The sequence below is a fragment of the Quercus suber genome, unplaced genomic scaffold (assembly GCF_002906115.3).
Source record: "Quercus suber isolate HL8 unplaced genomic scaffold, Cork oak 2.0 scaffold_274, whole genome shotgun sequence".
NCBI lineage: Eukaryota > Viridiplantae > Streptophyta > Magnoliopsida > Fagales > Fagaceae > Quercus > Quercus suber.
Genome location: NW_027069730.1, coordinates 784022 through 808546, shown reverse-complemented (window position 1 = coordinate 808546; position 24525 = coordinate 784022). Strand labels below are relative to the sequence as shown.

Below are 24525 nucleotides of genomic sequence, written 5' to 3'. Positions count from 1 at the left end.
CGTCGTAGAACCTCTGACGTCTTTCAACTGTCGTCCTTGGGTTCTAGACTTGTAGCCACCATTGTCGAGGAGTCCCACTCCACACATACCACTACACTTACCATTTTTGTTGTACATCTCATAAGTATTTTGCAGGTACCACAGTGATCGTCTCGCCTCGATCTACTCAATCGTGGAAGTCTCACAGTTATCAGAGCTTGCATGCACCCTCACACACTGCCCAAATAAGCTATGCCTCAGTCACGCGCCGGCCACTGTTCTTGTTGATGTCATCACTGTCATGTCAACCCTAGCTGACGTCACCTGCCACGTCAGCTGACGTCATTGTTGACTATACCGTTTACCCGCGTTGACCAAACCGTTGACTTTGATCGAAGGTTTATTTTTACTATTGATTTTTTCCAGGGTTGACCTTCATAGTTGACTTTTTTACGGGGTTGACTTTTACAGCCCCAATTTACTCAATCGTGGAAGTCTCACATTTATCAGAGCTTGCACGCACTGCCCAAAGAAGCTGTGCCTCAGTCATGCACCGGCCTCTATTCCTGCTGACGTCATCACTGTCATGTCAACCTTAGCAGACGTCATCGTCTATTCATTTGCTGACGTCACCCACCACATTAGCTGACGTCATCGTTGACCAGACCGTTTACCCGCATTGACTAAACTGTTGACTTTGACCGAAGGTTGACTTTTGCAGTCCAGATTCTCCTTACCCAATTTTTTGAGTAGATTTCATTTTTGTAGTCATTTTTTTGCATTTTTTTGCCCCCAAATGAAGAATAAAGACATGAATTCTTCTTATTGTAATAATCTTTGCCGAAAATCCAGCAAACGTTTTGGCCACAATATTGAGACTTGCTATCATCACAACAAATCAGATGTTTCAATTTTTGCTGCTACTGTTGCTAACACTGAGATTGTCCAACCAATGGCTAACATCTTTGCACAGTCTAAGTCTTCAGGACGCACTTTCACCATGTCCACAGATGACCTTAAAAACATCATCGCTAATGTCATTCATATGTAGGGCTGTCCACGAGTAGGGCTGGGTCAGTTTTCGACCTAACTCGGACCCGACTTGTCGACATCGGGTGAAAGGTGGAGGGACCCGAAACCAACCACCAACGTCAATTAGTCGAGTCAATTTTGGGTTCGGGTAGTGTTCGGTCGGTTCGGTCAGTTTAGAGAGTCGCCGGAATCTTCAAAAACTCAGTACATTTGTTCCAAAATCAACTTGGATCTCCTCAAATCTCGCCAGATCTCACCAAATATGGTTGAGATCTCGTTGGATCTCCTCGAATTTGAGCTTGATCTTGCCGGAGTTGTTGGATTTGTATATTACATCAGTCGAGTCAAGTGGCTCGAGTTTTGGAGTGGAAAACCCGCTACTCGACCTGCCAATGTCGGGTTTTGGGCGGGTTTGTCAGGCCAGCGGGTCTGGGTCGGTTCTGGATAGCCCTATTCGTATGGTTGGTAATGCATCTTATTTCTTTTCTCTCCTAGCTTTATTTGGTATGTCTCATTCCTCTTGACTTATAGGTTCTACTTATTAATCACATGACACCTCACTCGTCCTTATTTTCTAAACTTAAACTTGCACCACACCCTCTTAATATTCGCACAGCAAATGGTTCCACAATGTCTGGTCATAATATAAGTTTCATTTCGACCTGCAACCTCTCGGTTCTAAGGGTCTTTAATGTTCCTAACCTTTCTTACAATTTATTTTTTGTGGGACAATTAGCTGAGTTGGGTTATCGCATTATCTTTGACTATTCTGGGTGTATTGTGAAAGATTTGAGGATGGGACAAGAGTTTGGAACCAGTTCCAGAGTTGGGCGTATGTTTCCTGTGGACAACCTTTGTCTTCCACTTGTTGCTCTTGTTTCTGTTGTTGCAGCTCCTGCAGTTTCTTCTATTCCTTCCATTGCACTTTGGCATGCTCGACTTAGTCACGCATTTTCCTTTCTGGTACAATAGTTGGCTTCTAGAAGTTTGTTAGGTTCAGTGTCTACCGAAAATTTTGATTGTGTTTCATATCAGTTAGGAAAACAACCAGTTTTGCCTTTCAATACTAGTGAATCAATATCCACTGATATCTTTGACCTTATTCATTCTGATGTTTCGAGGCCTTCTTCTGTCTCTAATAATGATGGATCTCGATATTTTGTTGTCTTTGTTGATGATTACTCTCGCTATAGCTGGATTTTTCATATGAAACATCGTTCTGAATTATTGCAAGTATATTCTAATTTTGCAAATATTGTTGAAACTCAATTTTCCAAACGTATCAAAATTTTTCGATTTGATATTGCTCTTGAGTACACTTAATATTATTTCCAAGCTGTTTTGCATTCCTATGACATTATTCATCAACTAACTTGTCCAGGTATCTCTCAGCAAAATGGTAGAGCCGAACAAAAATTTCGTCATATTCTTGACACTGCTTATACTCTCCTTCTCTCTGCCAAAGTTCCTGCTCATTTTTTGGACGAAACTGCTCTTCATGCAGTTCATGCCATTAATCACATTCTAAGTCCTATTACCCAAAATCAAACTCCATATGAGTGCCTTTTTGGGTCACCTCCAGACTATCACTACCTTCGCTCTTTCGTTTCTACTTGTTTTGTTCTTTTTCAGCCACATGAGCATAACAAACTTGAGCTTCGGTCAAGGCTTTGTTGTTTACTTGGCTATGGCGAAACTCAAAAGAGGTATCGGTGTTATGATCCTGTCTCTCATCATTTTCGTATCTCCCACAATATTGTCTTTTAGGAACATCACTTTTTTATCGAGCCTTCTTACTTCCATGCCTCCCTATCTTCCTCCTCTATCTTAGATCTTTTTCCAGATGAGGCACATATTCCTTTTGTACTTACTCCTGATCCTCTTGTAGTTGCTCTTAATTCTCCTGTAGACTTCTCTCTCCAACCACTAGATATCCTTGATCCCTTTCCAAGTTCACCCTTTAATTAACAGATGGAAGATGAATAGGTTGAAGACGAGCTACCCAACCCTGGACTTAGGTCTCTTGCTTCTACTCCGCTTGAAGATCTTGCACAAGACATTCCACCTTGTTTCTTATTTCGGGTAAGATCCATTCCTGCACATTTACTTGACTATCATTGTTACACTGCCCTTGCTACACTACACGAGCCTTGTACCTTTCGGGATGCTTCCACTGACCCTTTATAGCAGATTGCAATAAAAGAAGAACTTGATGCGTTATCTAAAAACTATACTTGGGATTTGGTGACTCTCCCTCCTGGGAAATCTGTGGTTGGTTGTAAGCTCGTCTTGTTGCAAAAGGTTTTACACAAGAGTATGGGATTGATTATGAAGAAACCTTTACTTTGGTTGCTCGTATCTCATCTGTTCATACCCTCTTAGCTATTGTTGCTACCAGTAAATGAGACATTTTTTAGAAAAATGCATTCCTTAATGGGGATTTAAGTGAAGAAGTTTGTATGCAATCTCCTCCTAGTCTCTTTGTTGAATCAAACAAGGTTTGTCACCTTTGACGTGCATTTTGTGGCCTTAAACAAGCACCACGAGCTTGGTTTGCCAAATTCAGCTCTACCATCTCTTACTTGGGTTACATGGCCAGTCATTATAATTCTGTCTTATTTCTTCGTTGCACTGATAAATGCACTATTTTACTTCTCCTGTATGTGGATGATATGATCATAACTGGTGATGACCTCAGTGACATTCAAGAACTCAGGGATTTTCTTAATCAGCAGTTTCAGATTAAATATCTTGCATATCTCAGCTGCTTCTTGGGCCTTGAAATCACTCATTTTATAAATGGACTTTATATTAGTCAAGCCAAGTATGCCTTTGAACTCTTGTCTCGAGCTGGACTTACTGATAATTGTTGACACTTCAGTTGAGCTTAATGCACATTTGACTCCCTTAGGAGGGAAACCATTGTCTAATCTTTCTCTTTATAAACGCTTGGTTGGCAGTTTAGTTTATCTCACTATCACTCGTCTATAGATTTCTTATACTGCTCATTAGGCGAGCCAGTATCTGTTTGCTCCACAATCGACTCACTATGCTGCTGTTCTGCGTATTCTTTGATACCTAAAGGGCACTCTTTTCCATAGTTTTTTCTACTCTACTCAGTCTCCTCTTATTCTCTATGCATTTTGTGATGCTGATTAGGCAGGAGATCCCAGTAATTGCAGGTCCACCACTGGTTATTACTTTCTTCTTGGTTCTTCTTTGAGTTCTTGGTGAAGTAAGAAACAAACTCATGTGGGCCGCTCTAGTACTGAAGCAGAATATTCTACCTTTGCTGATACCACATCTGAGCTCATTTGACTACAATGGCTTCTCAAAAACTTAGGTGTGTCCACATCCTCTATTACTTCTCTTTATTATGACAATCAGAGTGCCATTCATATTGCTCACAATGATGTCTTCCATGAACAGACTAAACACATCAAAGATCAACTTGCAGATATCTTCACCAAGTCATATCCTAAGGGATGCCTTTGTGATTTGGTTGACAATCTTAAGTGGGTCTCACACCCACCTTGAGTTTGAGGAGGGTTGCTAACGTGTATACTGTTGTAGGCTTTAGGCCTACCTAGATTACTTGTATAGCACACATGCTTATACTACATTCTTACTTGTACTACATACATATGTCTCCTATATAAAAGCTCTCATGTACATTCTTTAACTGAGAAATACAATACACTCATTCAGTTGTGAGAGATTGTGCTCTCGACCTGTTTTTTATGGATGTTTTGCTAAACTCACGTGAATGGGTGGAGTCGTGTTATTGCCTCTCAAAATAGAGGTTTGACTAGTTATATTTTCCTCTTTAGATTAAGGGTTTTACAATGGAGTCATCATTTATTTAATTATTGGAAAAAATAAGAAAACCAAAATTGAAAAATTCCTCATTTTATTAATTTTCAATTGAATTTACATTGATTATAGGAAAGTTACATGGCTTTGGTCCTAGATACAATCTAAGATAAAATACATAACTTTGTTTCCTAGTTATAATCTAAAAATTGAAAATTACAAGGATAAACATTTGATCTACTAACCCTTGATCTAAATTCGGAGGTTATGTTACAAGGTGAAAAGGTATTAGGCACCCACCTTGCCTGGTGAAATCGGTCTTCTAGACTATGGTGGCCAATATTCATATCATATCATCTAATATGTCAATCAATTTACATGTTGAATTTAATATGTGTGCATGTGATAAACCATAATTCAATTTATTAAGCATTGCATTTGGATTGAAAAATAAATTCTAGTGAATGTGTGTGGATGGTGATAACCTAGATTCAAGAATTTGAAAGAATTATTAAATAAACATGTTTTTCATATTTTTGATGTGGATTTAAGATTAAAACTAATGATATGCATGAACATGTGATGAACAACTAAGAACATATGAAGAACATTGTGGGGGCCTTTTTTGCTATGTTGGGCCAGGCTGCCCCTTTGTGAATGTAGGCCCAAGTGTTCTGGGTTGCAGGAGTCGAGATCGGGCCAACTGGAACTCAACTTGGCCAATTTGTGCTCGAACTATGCCTCGTCTGCCAGGAGAGTGCTTACCGCAGACTGAGCTGTTCTAGAGAAAAGCTTACGACAGGTAGAGCTGTTTCAGTGAAAAAAAGCTTGCGGCAGGCAGAGCTGTTTCAGAGAAAAAAAGCTTGCGGCAAGCAGATACAATTGATAAAACAAAATCACGTATTCTGGAATGACCAGATAGTTCTTTTAATAAGAAATGACCGAATTACAATAACATTAACAATCTTTGACAAATAAATAGTAAGGGCAAATGGTAATAAAGATTTAATCGACAGCTTATGTAAATAAATTCAGTTTGGTCCGCAAGAGTAAGGCCAAAGAGGAAGAACGCCTCTTCTCAACGCAATTAACCTCCGGGGAAAGAAAACGGGATTCCTGCCGTGGAAGTTAATGGGTTTGAGGGAGGCGGACCCGAATGGACACTTCCCAAAATAATTATAGAAGAGAACAGGGATTCGAGAGGGAGAGAAGGGAAGGGGCCTATCGGTGCATGCCACTATCACTTGCTCTTTTTTTCTCTCTTTCTCTTTTTCTTTTCTAGTCTTTTCTTAGTAATTTCCACAATGGTCATTTTTTAGTGTTATGCTCCTCTGTTCTTCTAAGTATGTTACAGAGTATTTTCTTTAAGTTGTGTTGTATTGCTCTTGTGCTTGTTGTTCTTTTTGCACACGGCAGAGGCGTCCTTTTATAGTGCCTGTCGTGACAGATTTTTTACTATTCTACCCCCTAACCGTTTTTTGTCTGGTCTGGGCGCACTCGCAAACCCTTACTGCTCTGTCTGCGAGTCCCTCTGTCACAGACACAGATAACGTTTTGTCTGTTAGTCCGCCGCTGCACCTTGTCCTGCCGCGGTGATGTTTCTCTCTCTCTATCCCTCATGGCATGCACCTATTGGTTCCCACTTAGCCTTGCCTCTTTTGGGTGGTATGCCATTCCAGCAGGACGTATTCCCTAAAAGAGTTTGAGCAGGAACCTCAAAACAGGCCTTCCCCTCTCCCCATCTCCAAACCATGCCCCTTACCTTTGACCCATGACCCCACCAGGTCCTGTATTGGCTGGGTACAGGCTGGTGGTGTCTAGGCCTTGCGCGTGGTTTATGTCTGAAGTCTGCCTGCTGTTCATGCATCTGCCGCGTACTGGACATTTTGCTTGCATTGCCAGTCGTCCGTTCTTGGCTTTTCCCAAGCTGTTACTCTGATTTCTCACCCCATAGGGTCTGGACTTTACCGAGTACTGGGCTTTGTATTCTCTTCAGCCCAATTCTTTAATTGCATTAGCTTCTCACCGTGTTACTCGGCCTTTCCTGCCGCGACGATTTTTTGTTCATGCTGGGCCTCTTTTCAGGCTTGCCGTTCCTTTCTTTCCCCCGGTGGCTTAATATGGCCACTAGTGTTCTTGCTCGTGGGCTCGAATGTCCTTATCTTTTTCACTTGGGCTTATCCGGCCCATTTACTTCCTTTGGACTTCCTCGGTCCATTTACTAACTTTGCATCCCATGGGCATTTACTAACTCAATTGGGCTTCCTCGACCCAATTTCCTCATTCTCATCCTTGGGGTTCATGGGCTTGCCATTGTCCCCTACTTTCTTTGTTTTCATTATTTCGGGCCTGCCGCGGCCCATTCTCACTTTTCCATACCACATACTGTCCATGGGTGGTGTTTTCTCTCTTTCCGAGCCTTTTAGGCCCACTTACTCCTTCAAGGCCCATTTATATATATTTAAGGGCCTGTGATCCATTATTTCTACTGCTTGAGCCTAATGGTCTTTTTCTTAGCTTGCTGCTCGTCCGCTGCCCATTTTTATGGGTTGGGCTGCCTTCTGCCTATTTCAAGAAATGACCCTCAACAAACATATAAGAACAATTAAGAATATTCAAACATATTCAAGGGAATTTAGATGATTACTATCATGCTTTAATCTTAAACTCTCATCATGGAAACACAAAAAGCAATTAGGAAAATGGATTATACATTTATGCAATATTCATATGGTGAAGAAGGATACTTTTGAGGGAGATCCTAAGGGTGGAGGAAAAGAAGAGTTAAGAGAGGGAGAGTAAGTATTACTTAATACCTTGAGTTGCTGGAAGACTAAGATATGACAAGACTACTCAATTTCCTAGAACTTAAGAAAGGAGAAGTTTTGCGTGCTTTGGAATAAAGGAGATGGAGAGTTTATATAGTAGTAGTGGAGGAAATATGAATGGAAGATCATTTAATAAGGGTTGGCAAAGAATCATGAACCTAGACCTCATTTTAGCCTTAGAGAAAATCTGGTGCATTAAATGGAAAGATTGGTGGGAGTGAGAAGCAAGCCAAAATTTGGTTTTCCCGTAACTGCTATAACAGCCTGTAGAGTCAACTTCGAAAAATCATATCTGACTTAATTCTGATCGGAATTGTCTCGTTCTTGTACTTAAATTGAAGCCCCAGATGTCTAGTTTCTGGAAAAATTAACCTTATTCACAGATTCAAAATATTCTGAGAGATATCGATAAAATGGTGAGTAGAGGTCATCTGTTAGAAAATGGTTTCAGCATAATTAACATTAATAAGTCCCAAATTTGCTTCCAATTAACATTAAATGGCTCCAATCACTCTCATTTCAAACTTAATTGGTTCCAAATTTACTCTAATTAAAAGATAATTGCACAAATTAGTCATTGAATAATTAATGTTTAACTATTTAATTAATTAGATATATGCAACTTCACCATAAAATGTAGTCCTAATCAATCAAATTATGACCCATCATTGATCTCCAATTGATTACACCTATAACCAATTGAAACAATTGTTTATAATCACATATAGTCGGACTCAATTGTGATAGTATATCTCAGCCATTAAAATTTGATTTGATGATAATTTTCAATTTAGTGGTCCGATTAGGGCTTATGACCAGTTGATTTGATCGTTACAACATCAAGATCATTTTGGTGAAATGAGATTATGGATCTAATGGCTAGAATCAAGATGCATATTTTCAAGGTGAAAACATTTTACCCTCCAAATGAGATTAAATGCGGGTTGTAAAATGAGGTGTCAACCTCAGTATTTCTAACAATGTTCATTTACATGAATTACAGAAAGTTAGCTCCTATTACAAATGATAATCATTAGAAGGGGGAAACGTAAACCATAGAAAACAAAAATGATTTATTCGCACAAATTTTTTGTAATCAAACTCACAAATTAATAGGATTTCTATAAATGTTATACATTTTTATTGTATTGCCTCTCAAAAATAGAACATTGATGAGACTTGCATAATGGCATTTTACATAACAAAACATAGAGTGCTTATAAAAAAAAAAAAAAAAAAAAAAAAAAACAAAACAAAACAGAGTAGAAACTAATTGAAAGAGAGAGAGATTTCCTTGTGTGTGTGTGTTTTTTTTTCTACAGCACGGCTCAATTAATTATCTAACATCAATGTACGGTGTCCTATTTATATACACAATACCATCTCTATCATGAAAGGTCACACAACCTTGCAAAGAGTTGTGCACTGTACGCTCTCCTGGTAATTGCCACATTTGTCAAATTTGAGTAAGTTTAGTGCCAGAAATTTTTCTATAACTTTGTCATAATTTTGCTATATGGCAATTTGTGAGTAGTAAAAATAAAATAGTTGATCCACGATTTCACCACTCACAAGTCGTTATATAGCAAAATCGTGTCAAAATTGTGAAAAATTTGCAGCACTAGACATATTCGTCCAATTTTCTAAACCTTCACCAAGAGTCACACTCTTTCATCATTAATGAATCGGATAGGATATCTAAATCCAAGGAGTCTGCAATTGAGGAAAAAAAATATGAATTTAAAAAAAAAAAAATTGCATTGTCCAAAGGATGTTTTATGTTTCTCAAAAAGAAAAGAAAAGAAAAGAAAAAAAAGAAAGAAAGAAAAAAAAAAGAGGATGTTTTATGAGCACTGGACCGTAATAACCTCAAAAAAAAAAAAAAATGCAGATAGGGCCCAAATGAAAAGGATTGAATGGAGTGAACTATGTGGCAAGCCCAACTAGAACTGAGGCTACTTTGGGAAAAACACATGCGACCAAAGCAAAGATAATGAATGTCAATATGTCATCCCAATCGAAAGGTTCAAGGATACCCATTTTATCTCTCACAGTTTCTCAGACCAAAGTAGAGAATTGAGATAAGAAAAAAAGCATGTCGATTTCGGCTATATTTGGGACGAGCGTGTTGGTGGTGCCGAATTCATGTGCGTTTAAGACTGGTGGGACCAAGGTGGCCCCATGGAGTGGCAGTGGCAGTGGCTGTGGCGGAGGCGATGGTGGTGTGGGGTTGGTGATAGAGTGCTCGTCGAGGCCACAGAAGAAGGCTACGGCGCACCATATGAAGACGAGGCCACGAAAGACACAGCCATGGGACATAAAGCGTAAACCCACTGTGTATCCTTCTCTGCCTGACTTACCTCCTGACTGGACTCTCGTTTCTTCTGGCTTAGATGATGCTTCTCAACTTGAAGAAGTTGAAGTTGCTGTTGCTGTTGCTGATGCTGTTGACTCTTCTCCTCCACCTCCTATGTCTTCACAAGCACCACCCACAACTGACTAGTAACCTTATTTTTTTTTAATAATCGCTTTTCTGGTTGTGTTCTCTTGCTTGAAGGTTTGTGTTGTGAGTTCTTAACTTTTAATGTTAATGCTTCTGCATTTTTATCTGGTTTTGATTCATTAATGAGATAAAGAATGATTAGTGAACGGTATTTGTTTGATTTTGATCTTCGTGTAGATGAAAATGTTTGAAGTGAAAGTACAAGTAACATACTAGGTGTTGCCGATTCTTTAGATAGAGGGCGTTTGGATGAAAATGTTTGGAGGAAAATATTATTTCCTCTCCTTTTCTCAGGACTTTCAATTTATGAGTAGTCAGTAGTGGTTTCAAAATAGTTACAAGTTATTGTTTCAAAATCCTATTGTTTGTGGGGGCTATGTTTGCCCAAGCACAAAGGGATCTGCTTGATACTCAAGAGTCCGAGTCTACTAGTGAGTAGTGAAGCACTTATCCAGGGCACAATTTGCTGGCACTTGTACCTTTGTTTTTGAAGGTCCAAATCTCACCTTTTTGCTTTACCGATTCGGCTAGGTCGTGGTGCCTGATTGATTGTTCACCTTATTGCTTTACAAATAGCCAAGGTGTGGTGGCTGATTATTCAGTTTATTTTGAATCCTTGTAACTTGTCAATATTACAACCAAAGGACTCTTTCAGCTGAGTCACTGTATCATCTAGACTCCCAATTAAATAATTTGCATTGCTAATATGGGTGCATCACTGCATCGTATGGTGCATGGCACAGGTGGAAAATGGTGTGCCTCAAACATTCATGACCATGAATAAATATTAAGAAAGAACAAAAATGAAAATGCAAAAAAAAAGATCTTACACTCCCCGTCCCCGCCAAAAAAGCCCAAAATTCTATCAAGAGAGGGTGGATGGTCAAGAAACACAAAGATTCTTATTCACATAAAAGTTAATTGAAGATAAAATTTCTTGGTACAAAATAAATGTCATTGAAAATCTCAAATTGCGCATATTCACCAACTGCTTATCAACAATTTACAGTATGAAACATCGGGTAAGCATAAAAATGAATCAAGAAACAGAGCCTAAAGCCCTATAGAAGGTGGATATGTGGACTTTCGTACAAGAGAGATGTAAAGAAGGTGGATACTTGGACTTTGTACAAGAGAGATGTATAGAAGAAGGTGGATTCTTTGACTTTTGTACAATTTGGATGTTTTAAATGACAAAATATCCAGTTGGCCACTAGATAATAATGGAAAATTTTGAGCTTGCACGTCCCCTTTTCGAGCTGCTAGCAGGAATCATACATGAAACCGTACATGGTAACAGCTTTAGCAGGAAAGCTTGCCCTCCCTCTGGGATGAGGATTCTCTCCATTTTAAAGTGAAATTCCATTTGGTTTTTATTTGACATTTAGTATCAATTTTCTAACAATTTCGTTAGTCTGTCAAGTTTTTGAAATAATTTTGTAAACTACCATCCTAAGTCTTTGAGACTCAAGTTTGGTGACAAAACTCGAGCCTTCAAGACTCGAGTTCCAAGAAGGATTTGAAGAATTGGAGAAGAACGTGAATTAGAACAAGGATTTGGAGGAGGAAGAAGAAGAAGAAGAATTGGAGAAGCAGGAATGTGGAGAAGAAGAAGAGAAGATCTTGAGGAACAAAGAGAGTGTGGATTTGAAGAAGCAGGAACAAGAGAGAGAACTTGAATGTGGATCTGTAGAAGAGAAAGAACTCGAGTGGCTAAGACTTGAGTTCCATAGCTAAAATCGAGTTTGTAAGCCTTGAGATGCTAGTTTGCTAAATAGTTTTGTAAACTTGACAACTAAAGAAATTATTAGAAAATTGATGCTAAATGCCAAAAAACCCCGTGTCCATTTTAAGGGTCATGATTTAAAGTGAAGTAAATCTAGGGTCTAAATTGTGTGGTTAAATTTAATTATGGTTAAACTATACTAGAGTTATATCTTTTTAGATGAGCTATCACAATCTAGGCCCTAAATTTATTCCAATTTAAATCATAGCCATTAAATGGACACTCAATTTCACTTGGAAATGGAGGATCCAAATCCTGTCCTCCAGCGAGTAATTGAGGTGATATGGCACTTCTGTGCAGTATTACCACCTTCTTCTTCAGATACTTATGGAGGTGCAATGATATACTTATTGAGCCAGCAACAGTTTCTAGCATGACCTCTTTTTGTACTTGCCTTGAACTAGGTTCAGAAGGAAATCTGTGAATATGTGCTCATACCCTGGCATCTTTCCATACCCTGCACCAATGTAAAAATACCAATTTTAAGGTCCATATAGAAATACACTTAACATAGTAATCAGTAAGAACTAAGAGTATAAAATAAATAAGATGCAACTGCCAGTTACATAAGCGACCCCTAATGATTTTTAATGTCATTGATGTTTAAAACAACATTTCATCATTTTATTTTTATTTTTTTGTTTAAGAAGATGAAAAATACTTGTATCCATCACAGGAGTTAAACTGAGGATGATGCTTTGAAATAAAAGCTTAGGGCAGTTGAGAACATCATCACCAAGAAGACTTAGGAAGAGATATCACATTCATATGTGAAGAAAGGTTCACTTACCAGGGAAATAATTAATGTCAATGACATAGAAACGATCTCTGCTACCATGCTCTCGGATAATATCCAGGTTGAAGAGTCGTAGACCCTACAAAAATTTAGCAATGACAAAAGTGAGCATCATTAATGCATGGACATGTGCGCTTCCATGAAATCAAAAGAGAGAATCATGAAACTACCAGTCGATTGCGAAGTTCCTTTGCAAGTTTCTCGAGCAAAGGTCGTGGAGGAAGCTCTGTAGGGGAAACAATGGTAAAAATTTTAAGAGAGGCTCTATGATCCATAGCCTAAAATTAAAATTTCATGACCTGAACACAGTTCAATGTCACTGTTGATGCCTTGAGCACAACCTCTTTTAGGCTTTTACATAACCAAGATTGCACTAAGAAAAACCTAATATGAAGTGGCTCCAAGGCTCAACCAATCCAATCATCCCCACTAACCATTAACAAGAAACATCTTTTTCCATAAGTTTAAAACCCATTGGAACAATGCAAACCAAACCCATGATGAAACGCATGATTCTTGAAAAACAAATAAGAAAATTAGGAACAATTCAAGAAAGATTTTGTCAGACAGGATAGCTCACCAGCAACACGAGGGTCTAGATTTGCATCATCTGCTGAAGCTGCAGCACAAGAAACCCTTGGAACATGATAGACACCTGCATTTTTGGAGAGCTCCTTTTTGCAGACATCATCAGGTAAAGAGAAACGTCTGACCACCTTTATAGTTTCACCAACAATATATACCTTAAAGAGAACACCTCCTACAATCATGACAGGGATAACAATTTTAAAATCACGACATTTTTGTGGCAACTGTGAAGGTAATAAGACATGTATTACAACTGCATACCATGGTTAACAAACTCCTGAAGAACAAGTGGAGGTTCAAGTTTTTGAAGGGAGTTTTGATCAAAAGCGAGTGATAATTCATGTGACTTAGCACTTCCATCAGCAATTAATGGCTTTGCAACTGAAACAGATATGAGAATGTAAAATCATCACCAGACCATTACAAATCCACTACTGATGATTTACTAAAAGCCATTTAGGCAGCAACTTATCCCAAAAGTTCAGTCAAGAAACAAGACTGACATATTAGGATAGGAGTATCTCAGCAAAAAAAAAAAAAAAAAAAAAAACTTTTGACATACAATCCCATTAGTGTCAATTAAACCATATTTCTAAGAAAAGTTGCTAGCAATTGTTGATGCATAGCCTACAGTGGACCTACAAACTGCCAGCATACACAAGAAACTGCAAATGCAAACACATACATACCAAGTGGTAATATCAGCCCAGATTTGGTAACTGCATCAGGGATGGATGATGCATCTTTCTTGATAACCAATTGCCTGGGAACACCAACTTTGCCTGCATAGTAGGTAATCATCAAAATCACAGTCAGCAAGCATCACAGAACTTTTTAGCTCAGTTACAACAAATCATTTAAACTTACATTACGTCCACTGTACATGGGTTACACCTTTTTTGATGAGATTGATTACTTATTAGCTGAAGGCCAAGCCATAAACCTATTCCTAGTAATTGAGACGTCTAAGAAAATCAACATAAAAATTACCATAAGAGTCAGACAAGTTCAGATCAGCAACAGCCTGGAGCATGAATTGGCGATTGCGTAAATGCTGTATGGCATCTGGAGGATCAAGAACTGTTACTTCTGGATGTGTTTGCCTGTAGTCCTACAAATATTGACAGAAAGAAGGTAAGAAGGGAGGGCAGAAGTATTATGCATACATTTCAAATAACCATATTTATCAAATCAGCAAGATATTTTGTCCAAAAAACCAAAACAGTGGTCATATATAAAACAACACACCAAAGTGGTTTGAGAAAGCATCCAAAAGATACCATTCTTGTCCAAAAGAGGGGGGAAAACAAAAGAAAGAAAGAAAGAAAGAAAGAAAAGCTTCAAAATGTTTTCCTTCTCTTTCGTTTGAGAGTGTTGATCACAATTGTTATAAAGACCAGTTGCCTTTATACACACGCAAAGAGTCACAGACAAAGGGAGACACAAAGAAAAAGGCTGATTATCACAAGCAACATATTCCCAAATTGCTAATCACAAAAAACTACACGACTACAACTTTCTCCAACTGTACAACACAACAGCCCCAGAGGAAACTTAAGTTCTAAAAGAAAACTTGAAGATGACATTAGAACAAAATATTTAAACAAAATAGGGTAACCATTAATCCTCAAAAGATACAAAATTGAACTTGAACCTTAGGATTTGATTGTGAAAACCACCATAAATTGGTAAACAACCAAACCCCTTTGCTAACTATTGCAGGTAAAGCAGCTTTCTTCATTGCTCACAATCTGTTAAAATGCGTCTTCAATGCATGTTCTACACATGCCTTTAATGTTTTATTGAGAATGACTCCAAAGATGGGCCAATTGCATAGTATTGATAGTAAAATGAAATTAAACTGGACTGCAGAAACACCAACAAGCAATCACACAGAAACAATTAAAAGACTTAAAAGATTGACATTCAGAACATCACTTAAACCCTAGGAAGCATTGATACTTAAAACTAGCAGCCGTATCCATATCTGACACTTATCTGATACCAATACTCTCAGATACAACATAGTTGCCAAGAGCTTTGTAGCTCAACTGATTGGTATGTTCTGGTATTTCCAACGGAGACATCTATGGTCCTAATCCCCCTCCCCCGTTTTAACTATTGAATTATCAGGAAAAAAATACAGTAGCATAGTTCTTTATTATTATTATTTTTAAATTTCTCTATTCCTAGGAAACATGAAAACTTCAAACTAGCAGTTATATCTGCATCTCACATGTATTCGAAAGCGATACTCCTAGATACTGCGGGATACTTCTTTATTTATTTTTAAAAATCTGTGTATGAAGCTAATAACTTCATTATTATTTTTATTAATTAAACATATTTACACCTTTTAGCAATTTTTTGTTTATCTTTTAAAATAGAAAAGCATATTATGAACTTAAAAATATTGATTTAATATTAATTAATTAAAGTATCCATACCATCTAATAAGTAATATCCTCACTTTTCAAAAATTGGACCATCATCGTGTCCATATCACATCATATACATATCTCATATCCAAATGGGAGCTTCTTAGCTTACATAATTCATAGCATAGTTACTTTTCTATGCTTATGAACAATAGGTTTTTATCATAAAAACAGTAATACTCACAGTTTCGCCACAAAAGATCCAAAATTACATTCTATCTAGTAGCTTTGAAATAATAGTGACAAAATGCCAATGAACTCTAGCACAATTGGCACCTTCTCCTCATATAAGTTCTAGGTGGAGGAAAAGGTCGTGGATTCAAGACCTATTGGGTGTGTATTTGTGTAACCTTCCAATTAAATAATTGTGAAAAAATAATTGTGAAAAAACAACTGTGAAACATAAGGCTATGTTTGGTAACAGTTTTTATTTTCTACTTTCAAAAACTTGTTTTTGGGAATATAAAGAAAAAACAATTTTCTTGTATTTTTGAAATCAAAAACATGTTTGGTTAGTAGAAATTAAAAAGATAGTTTTTTGAAGAAAAAAATAGAAAATACTAAAATATGTTGCTACTATGATTTAAACTCTAATGTTAACTCATTAAATGAGACAAATTAATTAAATTAAATACGTGTTTTTATTGACTTTTGAAAATTAGAAACTAAAAACAGCATTTTGCATGTTTTCAATTTCCTTCACAAATTAAGTTTTGAGAATAGTTTTTGTTTTCAGTCCAATTTGGGTTACTAAACAAGTTTTTTGGTCTCAAAAATAGAAAATTATTTTTAGAAATAGTAAATAAGGGAAAACCAGTTACCAAACATACCTTAAGTTTTCAGTACTTTAAGATTGTCACTGAAGTAACCAAATACAATTAAAGTAGTTCTACTGCTACCTAATATACCCAAAAGCTAGAACATAAAAATCTGAACCTAGCCAAAGTGAGAAAGTTTTGCTGTTGCAGCCTAGAAGTACGAAGATTTGACTAGCACCTGCATCTAGCAATCCAAAAGGGTGTTGGAGGAAGGCCAATTTACAGAATCCTTGATTTTGAAGTGTAGCAAACATAAAAAGCATATATAGAGAATCTCAAATTAAATAGCATTGTCTAAGCCATCTCCCATTCAGCTGACAAAACAGGGTAACTATTAACCTACAAAATTGATGACTCAGACAAATCAAAATTTTGTTTTTGGAAAAAATGCTTCAGAAAACCTGAACAAATCAGCAAGATGGCCAAGGGAGAAGAAACATCCTCGCTGGAACCTTGAGGCCTCGACCTCAAAATATTGAGAAATGATTCAAGATGGAGGAAAGAGCGAGCACTCTGCAAATTATGTCAGACAGGATTAAGCTTTAAGCATAAAAAATCCGGTTGCTCATCAGCCACTGACAGTTGTTATTTGATACCCCATTGTTTAAAAGTAGTCTCTTATGTAGTAATGTAAGTGATACATCAATCACACAATTTCAATATCAATCAATCTTGAACATGAACAAGTTCTTCAGAAAAAAAGAAGAAGATAAAATCTATATGAACCAACCTCGATAATCTGGCGCCACTCTTTTCCTAATAGCTGCAATTAAGAGAAGAACACTGATTTATCAAATCATACCTTATGCAAATACAGAAAGCATGAATTACTCAAGCCTATGTATGAGTTAACAAAGCAAGCATTTCCAAAAGCTTTCAACAAAAAAAAAAAAAAAAAAAAAAAAAAAGCAGACACCTTATGCATCACAACGTCAAAAGGACCTTGATCCGAAAGCGGCTTGCTTTGATCAATAGCAACAAAGAATATCCCCTTAATCCTGCACAACAATACATAGTGTTATTAACTAACCACTGATTAATCTGCTCGGAAACCCATGTGAATGTCATAAAAATTTAAGGTGCTCCAAAGAAAGACAAAAGTAAAGGCATTGACCCGATCATAAAACAAAAACAGAAAGAAACCAACTAACTTGCTTAAAACCACATGACACGGGCACAAATTGTAGAAATGTAGTATCGAGCTTCCATCAAATTATGATTTAACTCAAAAAAGACAACTAAATTTCTTCACAGCCAGGCCTACGAGCTTGCAACCCCGTTTCCGATTAACTAAAGGAGGCCGCCTTGATTGAAAATATGGAGCACAGCACAGTATCACATGGATTACAAATATGTTGTATACTGAGAGAATGTAAAAAATTAAAGATAGAATTACATAAGAATTGAATTTAAGATGGTCCCCACAACAGCTCTCACAGTTAATTTTTGTGTTCACTGAAGAATTAACAAAAATAATTGGTGCCCAGATTAATTGATTGCCTCAAAAAAAAATCTTAGAACAGTTTGTGAAGTTTTAGAAATTCCCACATCACTCTCTCCAACGAAACGAAAGGGACAGATTTAAAAAAAAATAAAAAAAGAATATTCCAATTTGGAGACAGGATCGTCAAAAGTCATACATACGTATCCATCAAGTCCTCTTCACCACAAATCAAACTCTCGGGTCGAAAAAAAAATATCAGGTTCTGAAAACAGAATATTCTCTCAAATCTGAGAAAAAAAATTATATATATATATATATATCGGCTCTGCCAAACACGCGCCAAAGGCCAAAATCAACGAAACAAAAATTAATTAATAGATTTTTTAAATGTTGTTAAGGCAGTAATTAATTAAATTAGCGTAATTACCTAGCCTGATCTTTAAGCCTGGGTTGCAAGAAGCTCTTAGTCTTCTTAGACGTAAGAGCGTAACCAACCACCACTGGTTTTCCCTGTAGAGGAAACCCAGGCTCTAGCGTTGGCGTAGTGAAAAAAAGAGGCTGGTGAATCAAATTTTGCTCCGAGAATTCCTCTCTCTCGTCCTCGTTTCTACAACTCATTTCCTCCTTCATCCTCATAGCTTTTGCTTTTTTTTTTTAAGAGAGAGAGAGAGAGAGAGAGAGCAGCGAGTGTGTGTGCGCGCGGAAAATTAGAGTGGATTATGCTTATTATCTGTAACGTGAAGACTGAGTTTGATGAAATCTAGTCTTAAGATCTAGCAAAAAGATTTGCTATATTTAGCGGAGGTTGAAAAAGGCTGAAGCGAAAAATGGTTAACGGAAAGAGAGAGAGAGAGAGAGAGAGAGAGAGAGATGACAGTGATTTGAGAGTAAACAGGGAGTGAAGACTCGTACACTATCAGGGTTTTGTAGGTTTTTTATTGTGGAGGTTGGACTTGGGGTGTGTTATATATATATAGGGGAATAAAATGGTTGATAGGGAATAAAACGCATATGACGGGGCTAATAAAGTATAGTATTATACAAATTTGGATAATATTATACAAATTTGGATAGAAAGTATTTACAACCGGACTCGTTAAAATAAATATTATTATATATTTTAAAAATTAAATTATTAAATTGTATATTTTTTATACTTTTAATATACGTCAAAATTTGTATAAATTAGATATCATTTACTATATCATCTATAAGTTTATATTTTATGTATAATTTTAAACTATAAAAACTTACAATTTAAACTAATTATTGATGACATAGCTATTAATTTTTAATTTTCTAGAAATTTTGCAAGCATGTAGGATATAAAAAAAATATGTAACCCAATGATAAATTTGTCAAAATTCACTTATAATAAAAAGATATTGAGTAAGGTTGTAGTTTTAGGCTATAACCAATTTTGTTGCTAAATTTTGTTCATAATAAATAAAATTTAATTACAAAATTGGTTGTACTTTAAGGCTACAATTTTATTCAATAAAAAAGACATTACCACATATTCTGAAAATGTAACCGTTGAATTGCATATTCTTTACACTTTTAATACACATATCAAATTTTGTGTCAATCAGATATTATTTACTATATTATCTATAAGTTTTTATTTTACATATAATTTTAAACTACAAAAACTTGCAATTTAAACAATTTATTGATAACATAACTATTGATATTTAATTTTTTAAAATTTTTACAAATATGGAGAATATAATAAGAAGGTGTAATCAATGATGGATTTGTCAAATTCACCTTTAATAGAAAGATATTAAGTAAAATTATAACTTAAAACTTCACCCAATTTTGTAACTAAATTTTGTCAAAAAATAATTGATTTTTTTGACAATTTTTTTACATTTTCATAAAAATTATATTAAAACATTTTAAAAATAGTTAATTAACAAATGCTCAGTATCGGTTAAAATCACATTTATGAAATACATTAAGGGAAAACAAAGAGCATCAAACAAAAACAAAACAAAAAAAGAGCAAAAAATACATTGTGTGTTTATCAATGTGCTGGTGCCGATAACGTTACTGTTACCTCTCAAAGCTTATGTGTCTCCACTCTAGATGTAAGAGAGATTGACAGGTGTAATTTGATTTTTTATATAACAGAGAAGAGAATGATTTAAACTCTAGAAGTCCCTAATTATGTTACTAAGTTATAAAATTTTAACAATTTAATTCTTTTTTTAAATAAGTTTTTTTGGTTTTAAAATTCAAATCTATTATATTTAATTAAGCAACAATAATTTTAAACTACAATATTTAATTATGCAACAATAATTTTTTGTTTTTAATACACATATCAAATTTTGTATCAATTAAATATTATTTACTATATGATCTATAAGCTTTTATTTTACATATAATTTTAAACTACAAAACTTGCAATTTAAACAATTTATTGATAACATAGCTATTGATATTTAATTTTCTAAATTTTTTACAAATATGAAAAATATAATAAGAAGATGTAATCAATAGTGGATTTATCAAAATTCACCTTTAATAGAAAGATATTGAGTAAGATTGTAGCTTAAGACTTCACCCAATTTTGTAGCTAAATTTTGTCAAAAAAGAATTGATTTTTTTTAACAATATTTTACATTTTCATAAAAATTATATTAAATTTTTTTAAAAATAGTCAATTAACAAATGCTCTAATAGTATCAGTTAAAATCACATTTATGAAATACATTATGGGAAAACAAAGAGCATCAAACAAAAACAAAACAAAAAAACAAAAAATACATTGTGTGTTTATCAATGTTCTGGTGCCGATAACGTTACTGTTACCTCTCAAAGCTTATGTGTCCCCACTCTAGATGTAAGAGAGACTGACAGATGTAATTTGATTTTTTATATAACAGAGAAGAGAATGATTTAAACTCTAGAAGTTTCTAATTATGTTACTAAGTTATAAAATTTTTAACAATTTAAGTCTTTTTTTTAAATAACTTTTTTGTTTTTAAAATTCAAATCTATTAGATTTGATTATGCAACAATAATCTTACCAATATTAAAAATCTTATAAAATAGGATAGGAGTGATAAGAAGATATAAAAAGAATGGGTCATTTATAATAATAATAGAAAAAGAAGGGTAAAAATGTTTAACTTGTAGTTTAGACTTTCCAATTGGGTTTGATAATTTAAGTCTTGAGCGTAAAACAGTAAGTTTAAGGATTTGGATAGGGTTAATATATAGATTTTAGTCTTATTTAGACCTCTATGATCCCAATGATTCATATAAATTAGTCAGTTTAGTGAACTTTGGATGTCCTGAGACCATATATAGTTTTTATTATTATTTATTTTTATGAAGAATTAGTCCATATATAGTAATTCTATACTTATGGTGAATTGTTGATATTCAAGTGTCTGTGGGGACTTGGGGTTTTTCTATGGCAAATTTATGCCCCTTATCCATATATCTTTCTTATTTGATAAATTATCCATGCATTTTTTAATGAACAATTATTCATCTATCTCTTTTTGTTTATTACATAATAGTAAATTTAATATAATATTGATTTTATTTCTCTTTTATAGTTTTCTAAATATGGCATTTCATAATTATGATAGTTATTGTAGGGTCAAGATTTATGACCCAAGCCCAAAAGATCTGGAGTATGAGCCCAATGAACCCAAGATAATGAATTTATAGAGAGTGGATGAAAAAGCTGGGCTGATGGTGAATTAAACAATGTTCAATAATGGTTTTACTGATGAATCAATATAAGAACAAACTTAAAAATTGAATATATTCCTGTCCGAAGAGACAAACTTATGCATGTATCATCCTTTTAAATCCCCTGCCCCCCCCCCCCCTCTAGGAGACTTCTTACATTATATATATCTCTTTGTAGATTATCTTGATCGTTCACTTGTTAGTTATTTGAGCCTCCACTTAAGTGTATATCCCATCTAGCATCTTCTATGGTTCTCTGTGAGTGGTGGTGGTTGAGAATGCACTGTTCAGGGGTCTTCTCCACATTAATGCGGCTAGAAAAGTTGCTGCAGTGTATTTAATGTGGTGGTAGCAGCTTTTCCTTTAGATATTTATCCGTTCTTATCATCTTTATGCATGCCTGAGATTTATCCTTATCATTGGAACCATCAGGAAGGTCACTCGAACCCCTCAGATACTTGCTTAATTGAGACTCTTTATATCCGAGGACAACACACTCTTCGAACTACTGATGCTCTCTTTGGACTATATTTCTCGATTATTTCCAGGTATATCTCCCCCACCTGAGGTCTTTCTCAATCGTCTATTTCTCTTTGGACAAACTTTTAGTCTTCAAATAGGGCCTTAGGCCCAATATGTAAATTTGGGCTTTAAGGTGCCTGAGGCCAAAAGGATTGGTACGTCTCAACCAACTATTAGCCTTCCTCCACCACTTCCTCAGGTACCTTCAAATCTCAGCCTACAGCAATTGCCAAATCTGAGGAAGAAGAGACCCCTCACAGATACTGAAGAAAGGGAGGTGGCGCCTCCAAAGGGAACTAAGCAACAGAAGGTGGTCAAGGACTAGCAGAACAAAAGGGCTTCATCTACTGATAGCAGAGATGACCCTCTTATTACTGAGGTGCACCGAGGGCAGCGCACCTGGTCCCCTAAGCTGGAACTAGACGGTGCTCCCATCCCTTGAGATACCTCCCTCAGGAATTATCACAGGGGGAGGGCAGGTCTCAGTGTTCAATAGTATTCTTCGCAAGTATTCAAAAAAACCTGTGAGGCCTTCATATCATTCAGTGCCTTTATTGTTTGTTAATAATTCTTATACAACATGTTTCTTCCGGTATTTGAGTAAATTGTCTGCATCATTAATATGATATCATTGTTAAGACTGCATATGTGATATTAACTACAAGTCAGCCATTTGCAATAATAATTTCATAGCATATACAACGAAGACAGAAAATAAAAGAACAATTTTATTGATTAGAAAGAAAGTACATGGTGATCCCTTACTTAAAAAAAAGAAAAAAAAAAAAAGCTAATGCAAGTACGAAATTAAAATTCCTAGACATCTAAGTCTTCGTCTGAGCCAAAGGGTCGGCTGTCTGGCTAGGCTGAGCAACAATAGTGTCTGGGGCTTGATCTTTGACTTCAGGTGGAGTTCTCTTCTTCTTCAGATCTTTATTTTCTTCCTGAACACCCTCGGATTGCTTACCCAAACCATCACCATGACCAGACTCTTTAGTAGCTTCAATAGAAGTAGAAGGGGTCTGGTCGGAAGGAGGCTACTCCGAGGCCTCTGGGAGTTTGAAAATGTCAGGGTGATAATAAATACTCCCAGACTGCCTCAAGTTAGACTCTGGAGGAACCCCAGCAGCGTCGAGGGCTTTATCCTAAGTCATATCACAGTATTCTCTACAGACCTTCGCAAACACCTCAGTAAGTCTGACTTGTGTCTCTTCCACCCCGAGCGTATAGGCTGCCTGCTTTGGCCTCGATTGCANCCCGAGCGTATAGGCTGCCTGCCTTTCGGCCTCGATTGCCTCCTTGGCCAGCTGAGCGCTCTTCTCGGCCAATTTGGTAGCTTCCTTGGCGGTCTGCAGCTCAGCCCGAAGACTTTTGACCAACTCTCGCTCTGTCTCCATATTGATCTCAATCATGCGTAACTGTTTGCATTGGTCTTCAGCCTGCTTTTCAACAATCCTCAGGCCAGCATCAAGATTATTCTTTTGGCTGGTTATTTCTTTCATTTGCTCGGACAGCCGAGAGTAATCTTCCTTCAGATTACCCAGAGACTTTTCGACTTCAGACCGAGTGTGGGCCTTGGCCTGGGTTTCATTATAAATCCTTTTATTCCATTCTTCGGCCACATAAACTTGTTGGGTAATCTACATAGTAGAATGAAAAATTTCAATATAAGGCCAAGAAAAAGGAACGAACAAAAAAGATCAACATTTTAATTGAAGAAGTGGATTAGTTCACTTACCATGGCCAAATCCCTTTTAAGGGATAAGAAGAGTTTGTATTGGCTGAAGCACCTGTAAGACTCCATGTCCTTCGGAAGAAGGAGAGGTTGCTCCAGGACTTCTGCAACTAGACCTGCCCTCCCTAAGTGATAATTCCTGAGGGAGGTATCCCAAGGGATGGGAGCACTGTCCAGTTCCAGTTTAGGGGACCAGGTGCGTGGCCCTTGGCGTATCTCAGCAATAAAGGGGTCATCTCTGCTATCAGTAGATGAAGCCCTTTTATTCTGCTAGTCCTTGACCACCTTCTGTTGCTTGGTTCCCTTTGGAGGCGCCACCTCCCTTTCTTCAGTATTTGTGAGAGGCCTCTTCTTCTTTAGATCTGGCAATGGTTGTAGGCCGAGATCTGAAGGTACCTGAGGAAGTGGTGGAGGAAGGCTGATAGTTGGTTGAGACGTACTAGTCCCTTTGGCCTCAGGAACCTTTTTCCTGGCCTTCATCAAATCCCTCAAGCTTGCCATGTCCTCCTCTTCTTTTGAAGAATTGTCT

The 24525-nt window shown here is 36.5% G+C and overlaps 2 protein-coding genes across 4 annotated transcripts; one reads left to right on the top strand and one right to left on the bottom strand.

Annotated features, from left to right (window-relative positions):
- Positions 1-9747: 9747 nt before the first annotated feature.
- LOC112004364 (large ribosomal subunit protein cL38) lies at positions 9748-10155 on the top strand. The gene has a single exon (XM_024036599.2). The coding sequence runs from the start codon at positions 9748-9750 to the stop codon at positions 10153-10155; it is 408 nt and encodes a 135-aa protein (XP_023892367.1).
- Positions 10156-11035: 880 nt separating this feature from the next.
- On the bottom strand, positions 11036-18676 carry LOC112004346 (inositol-tetrakisphosphate 1-kinase 3). Of its 3 annotated transcripts, none has more exons than XM_024036576.2 (10): positions 18453-18676; positions 17498-17579; positions 17312-17344; positions 14316-14436; positions 14015-14107; positions 13587-13706; positions 13318-13497; positions 12908-12963; positions 12732-12816; positions 11036-12398 (listed from the first exon to the last, which is right to left on the bottom strand). In XM_024036576.2, the coding sequence occupies exons 1-10, from the start codon at positions 18659-18661 to the stop codon at positions 12310-12312; spliced, it is 1068 nt and encodes a 355-aa protein (XP_023892344.2). In that variant the 5' UTR covers positions 18662-18676; the 3' UTR covers positions 11036-12309. The 3 variants fall into 3 exon arrangements, with proteins under 3 accessions (XP_023892344.2, XP_023892350.1, XP_023892355.1); XM_024036582.2 differs by lacking the exon at positions 18453-18676 and adding an exon at positions 17733-18382; XM_024036587.2 differs by lacking the exons at positions 17312-17344; positions 17498-17579; positions 18453-18676 and adding an exon at positions 16983-17093.
- Between the last annotated feature and the right edge of the window lie 5849 nt (positions 18677-24525).

Bases quoted from the DNA above. Each gene is read 5' to 3' on its own strand.
- LOC112004364 (XM_024036599.2), top strand. From the start codon at position 9,748: ATGTCGATTTCGGCTATATTTGGGACGAGCGTGTTGGTGGTGCCGAAT.
- LOC112004346 (XM_024036576.2), bottom strand. From the start codon at position 18,661: ATGAGGATGAAGGAGGAAATGAGTTGTAGAAACGAGGACGAGAGAGAG. The intron at 12,817-12,907 runs GTAGTTTCATGA...AAATTTTTGTAG, and splicing joins AGGAACTTCGCAATCGACTG to GGTCTACGACTCTTCAACCT. The intron at 12,399-12,731 runs GTAAGTGAACCT...ACATTGGTGCAG, and splicing joins TGACATTAATTATTTCCCTG to GGTATGGAAAGATGCCAGGG.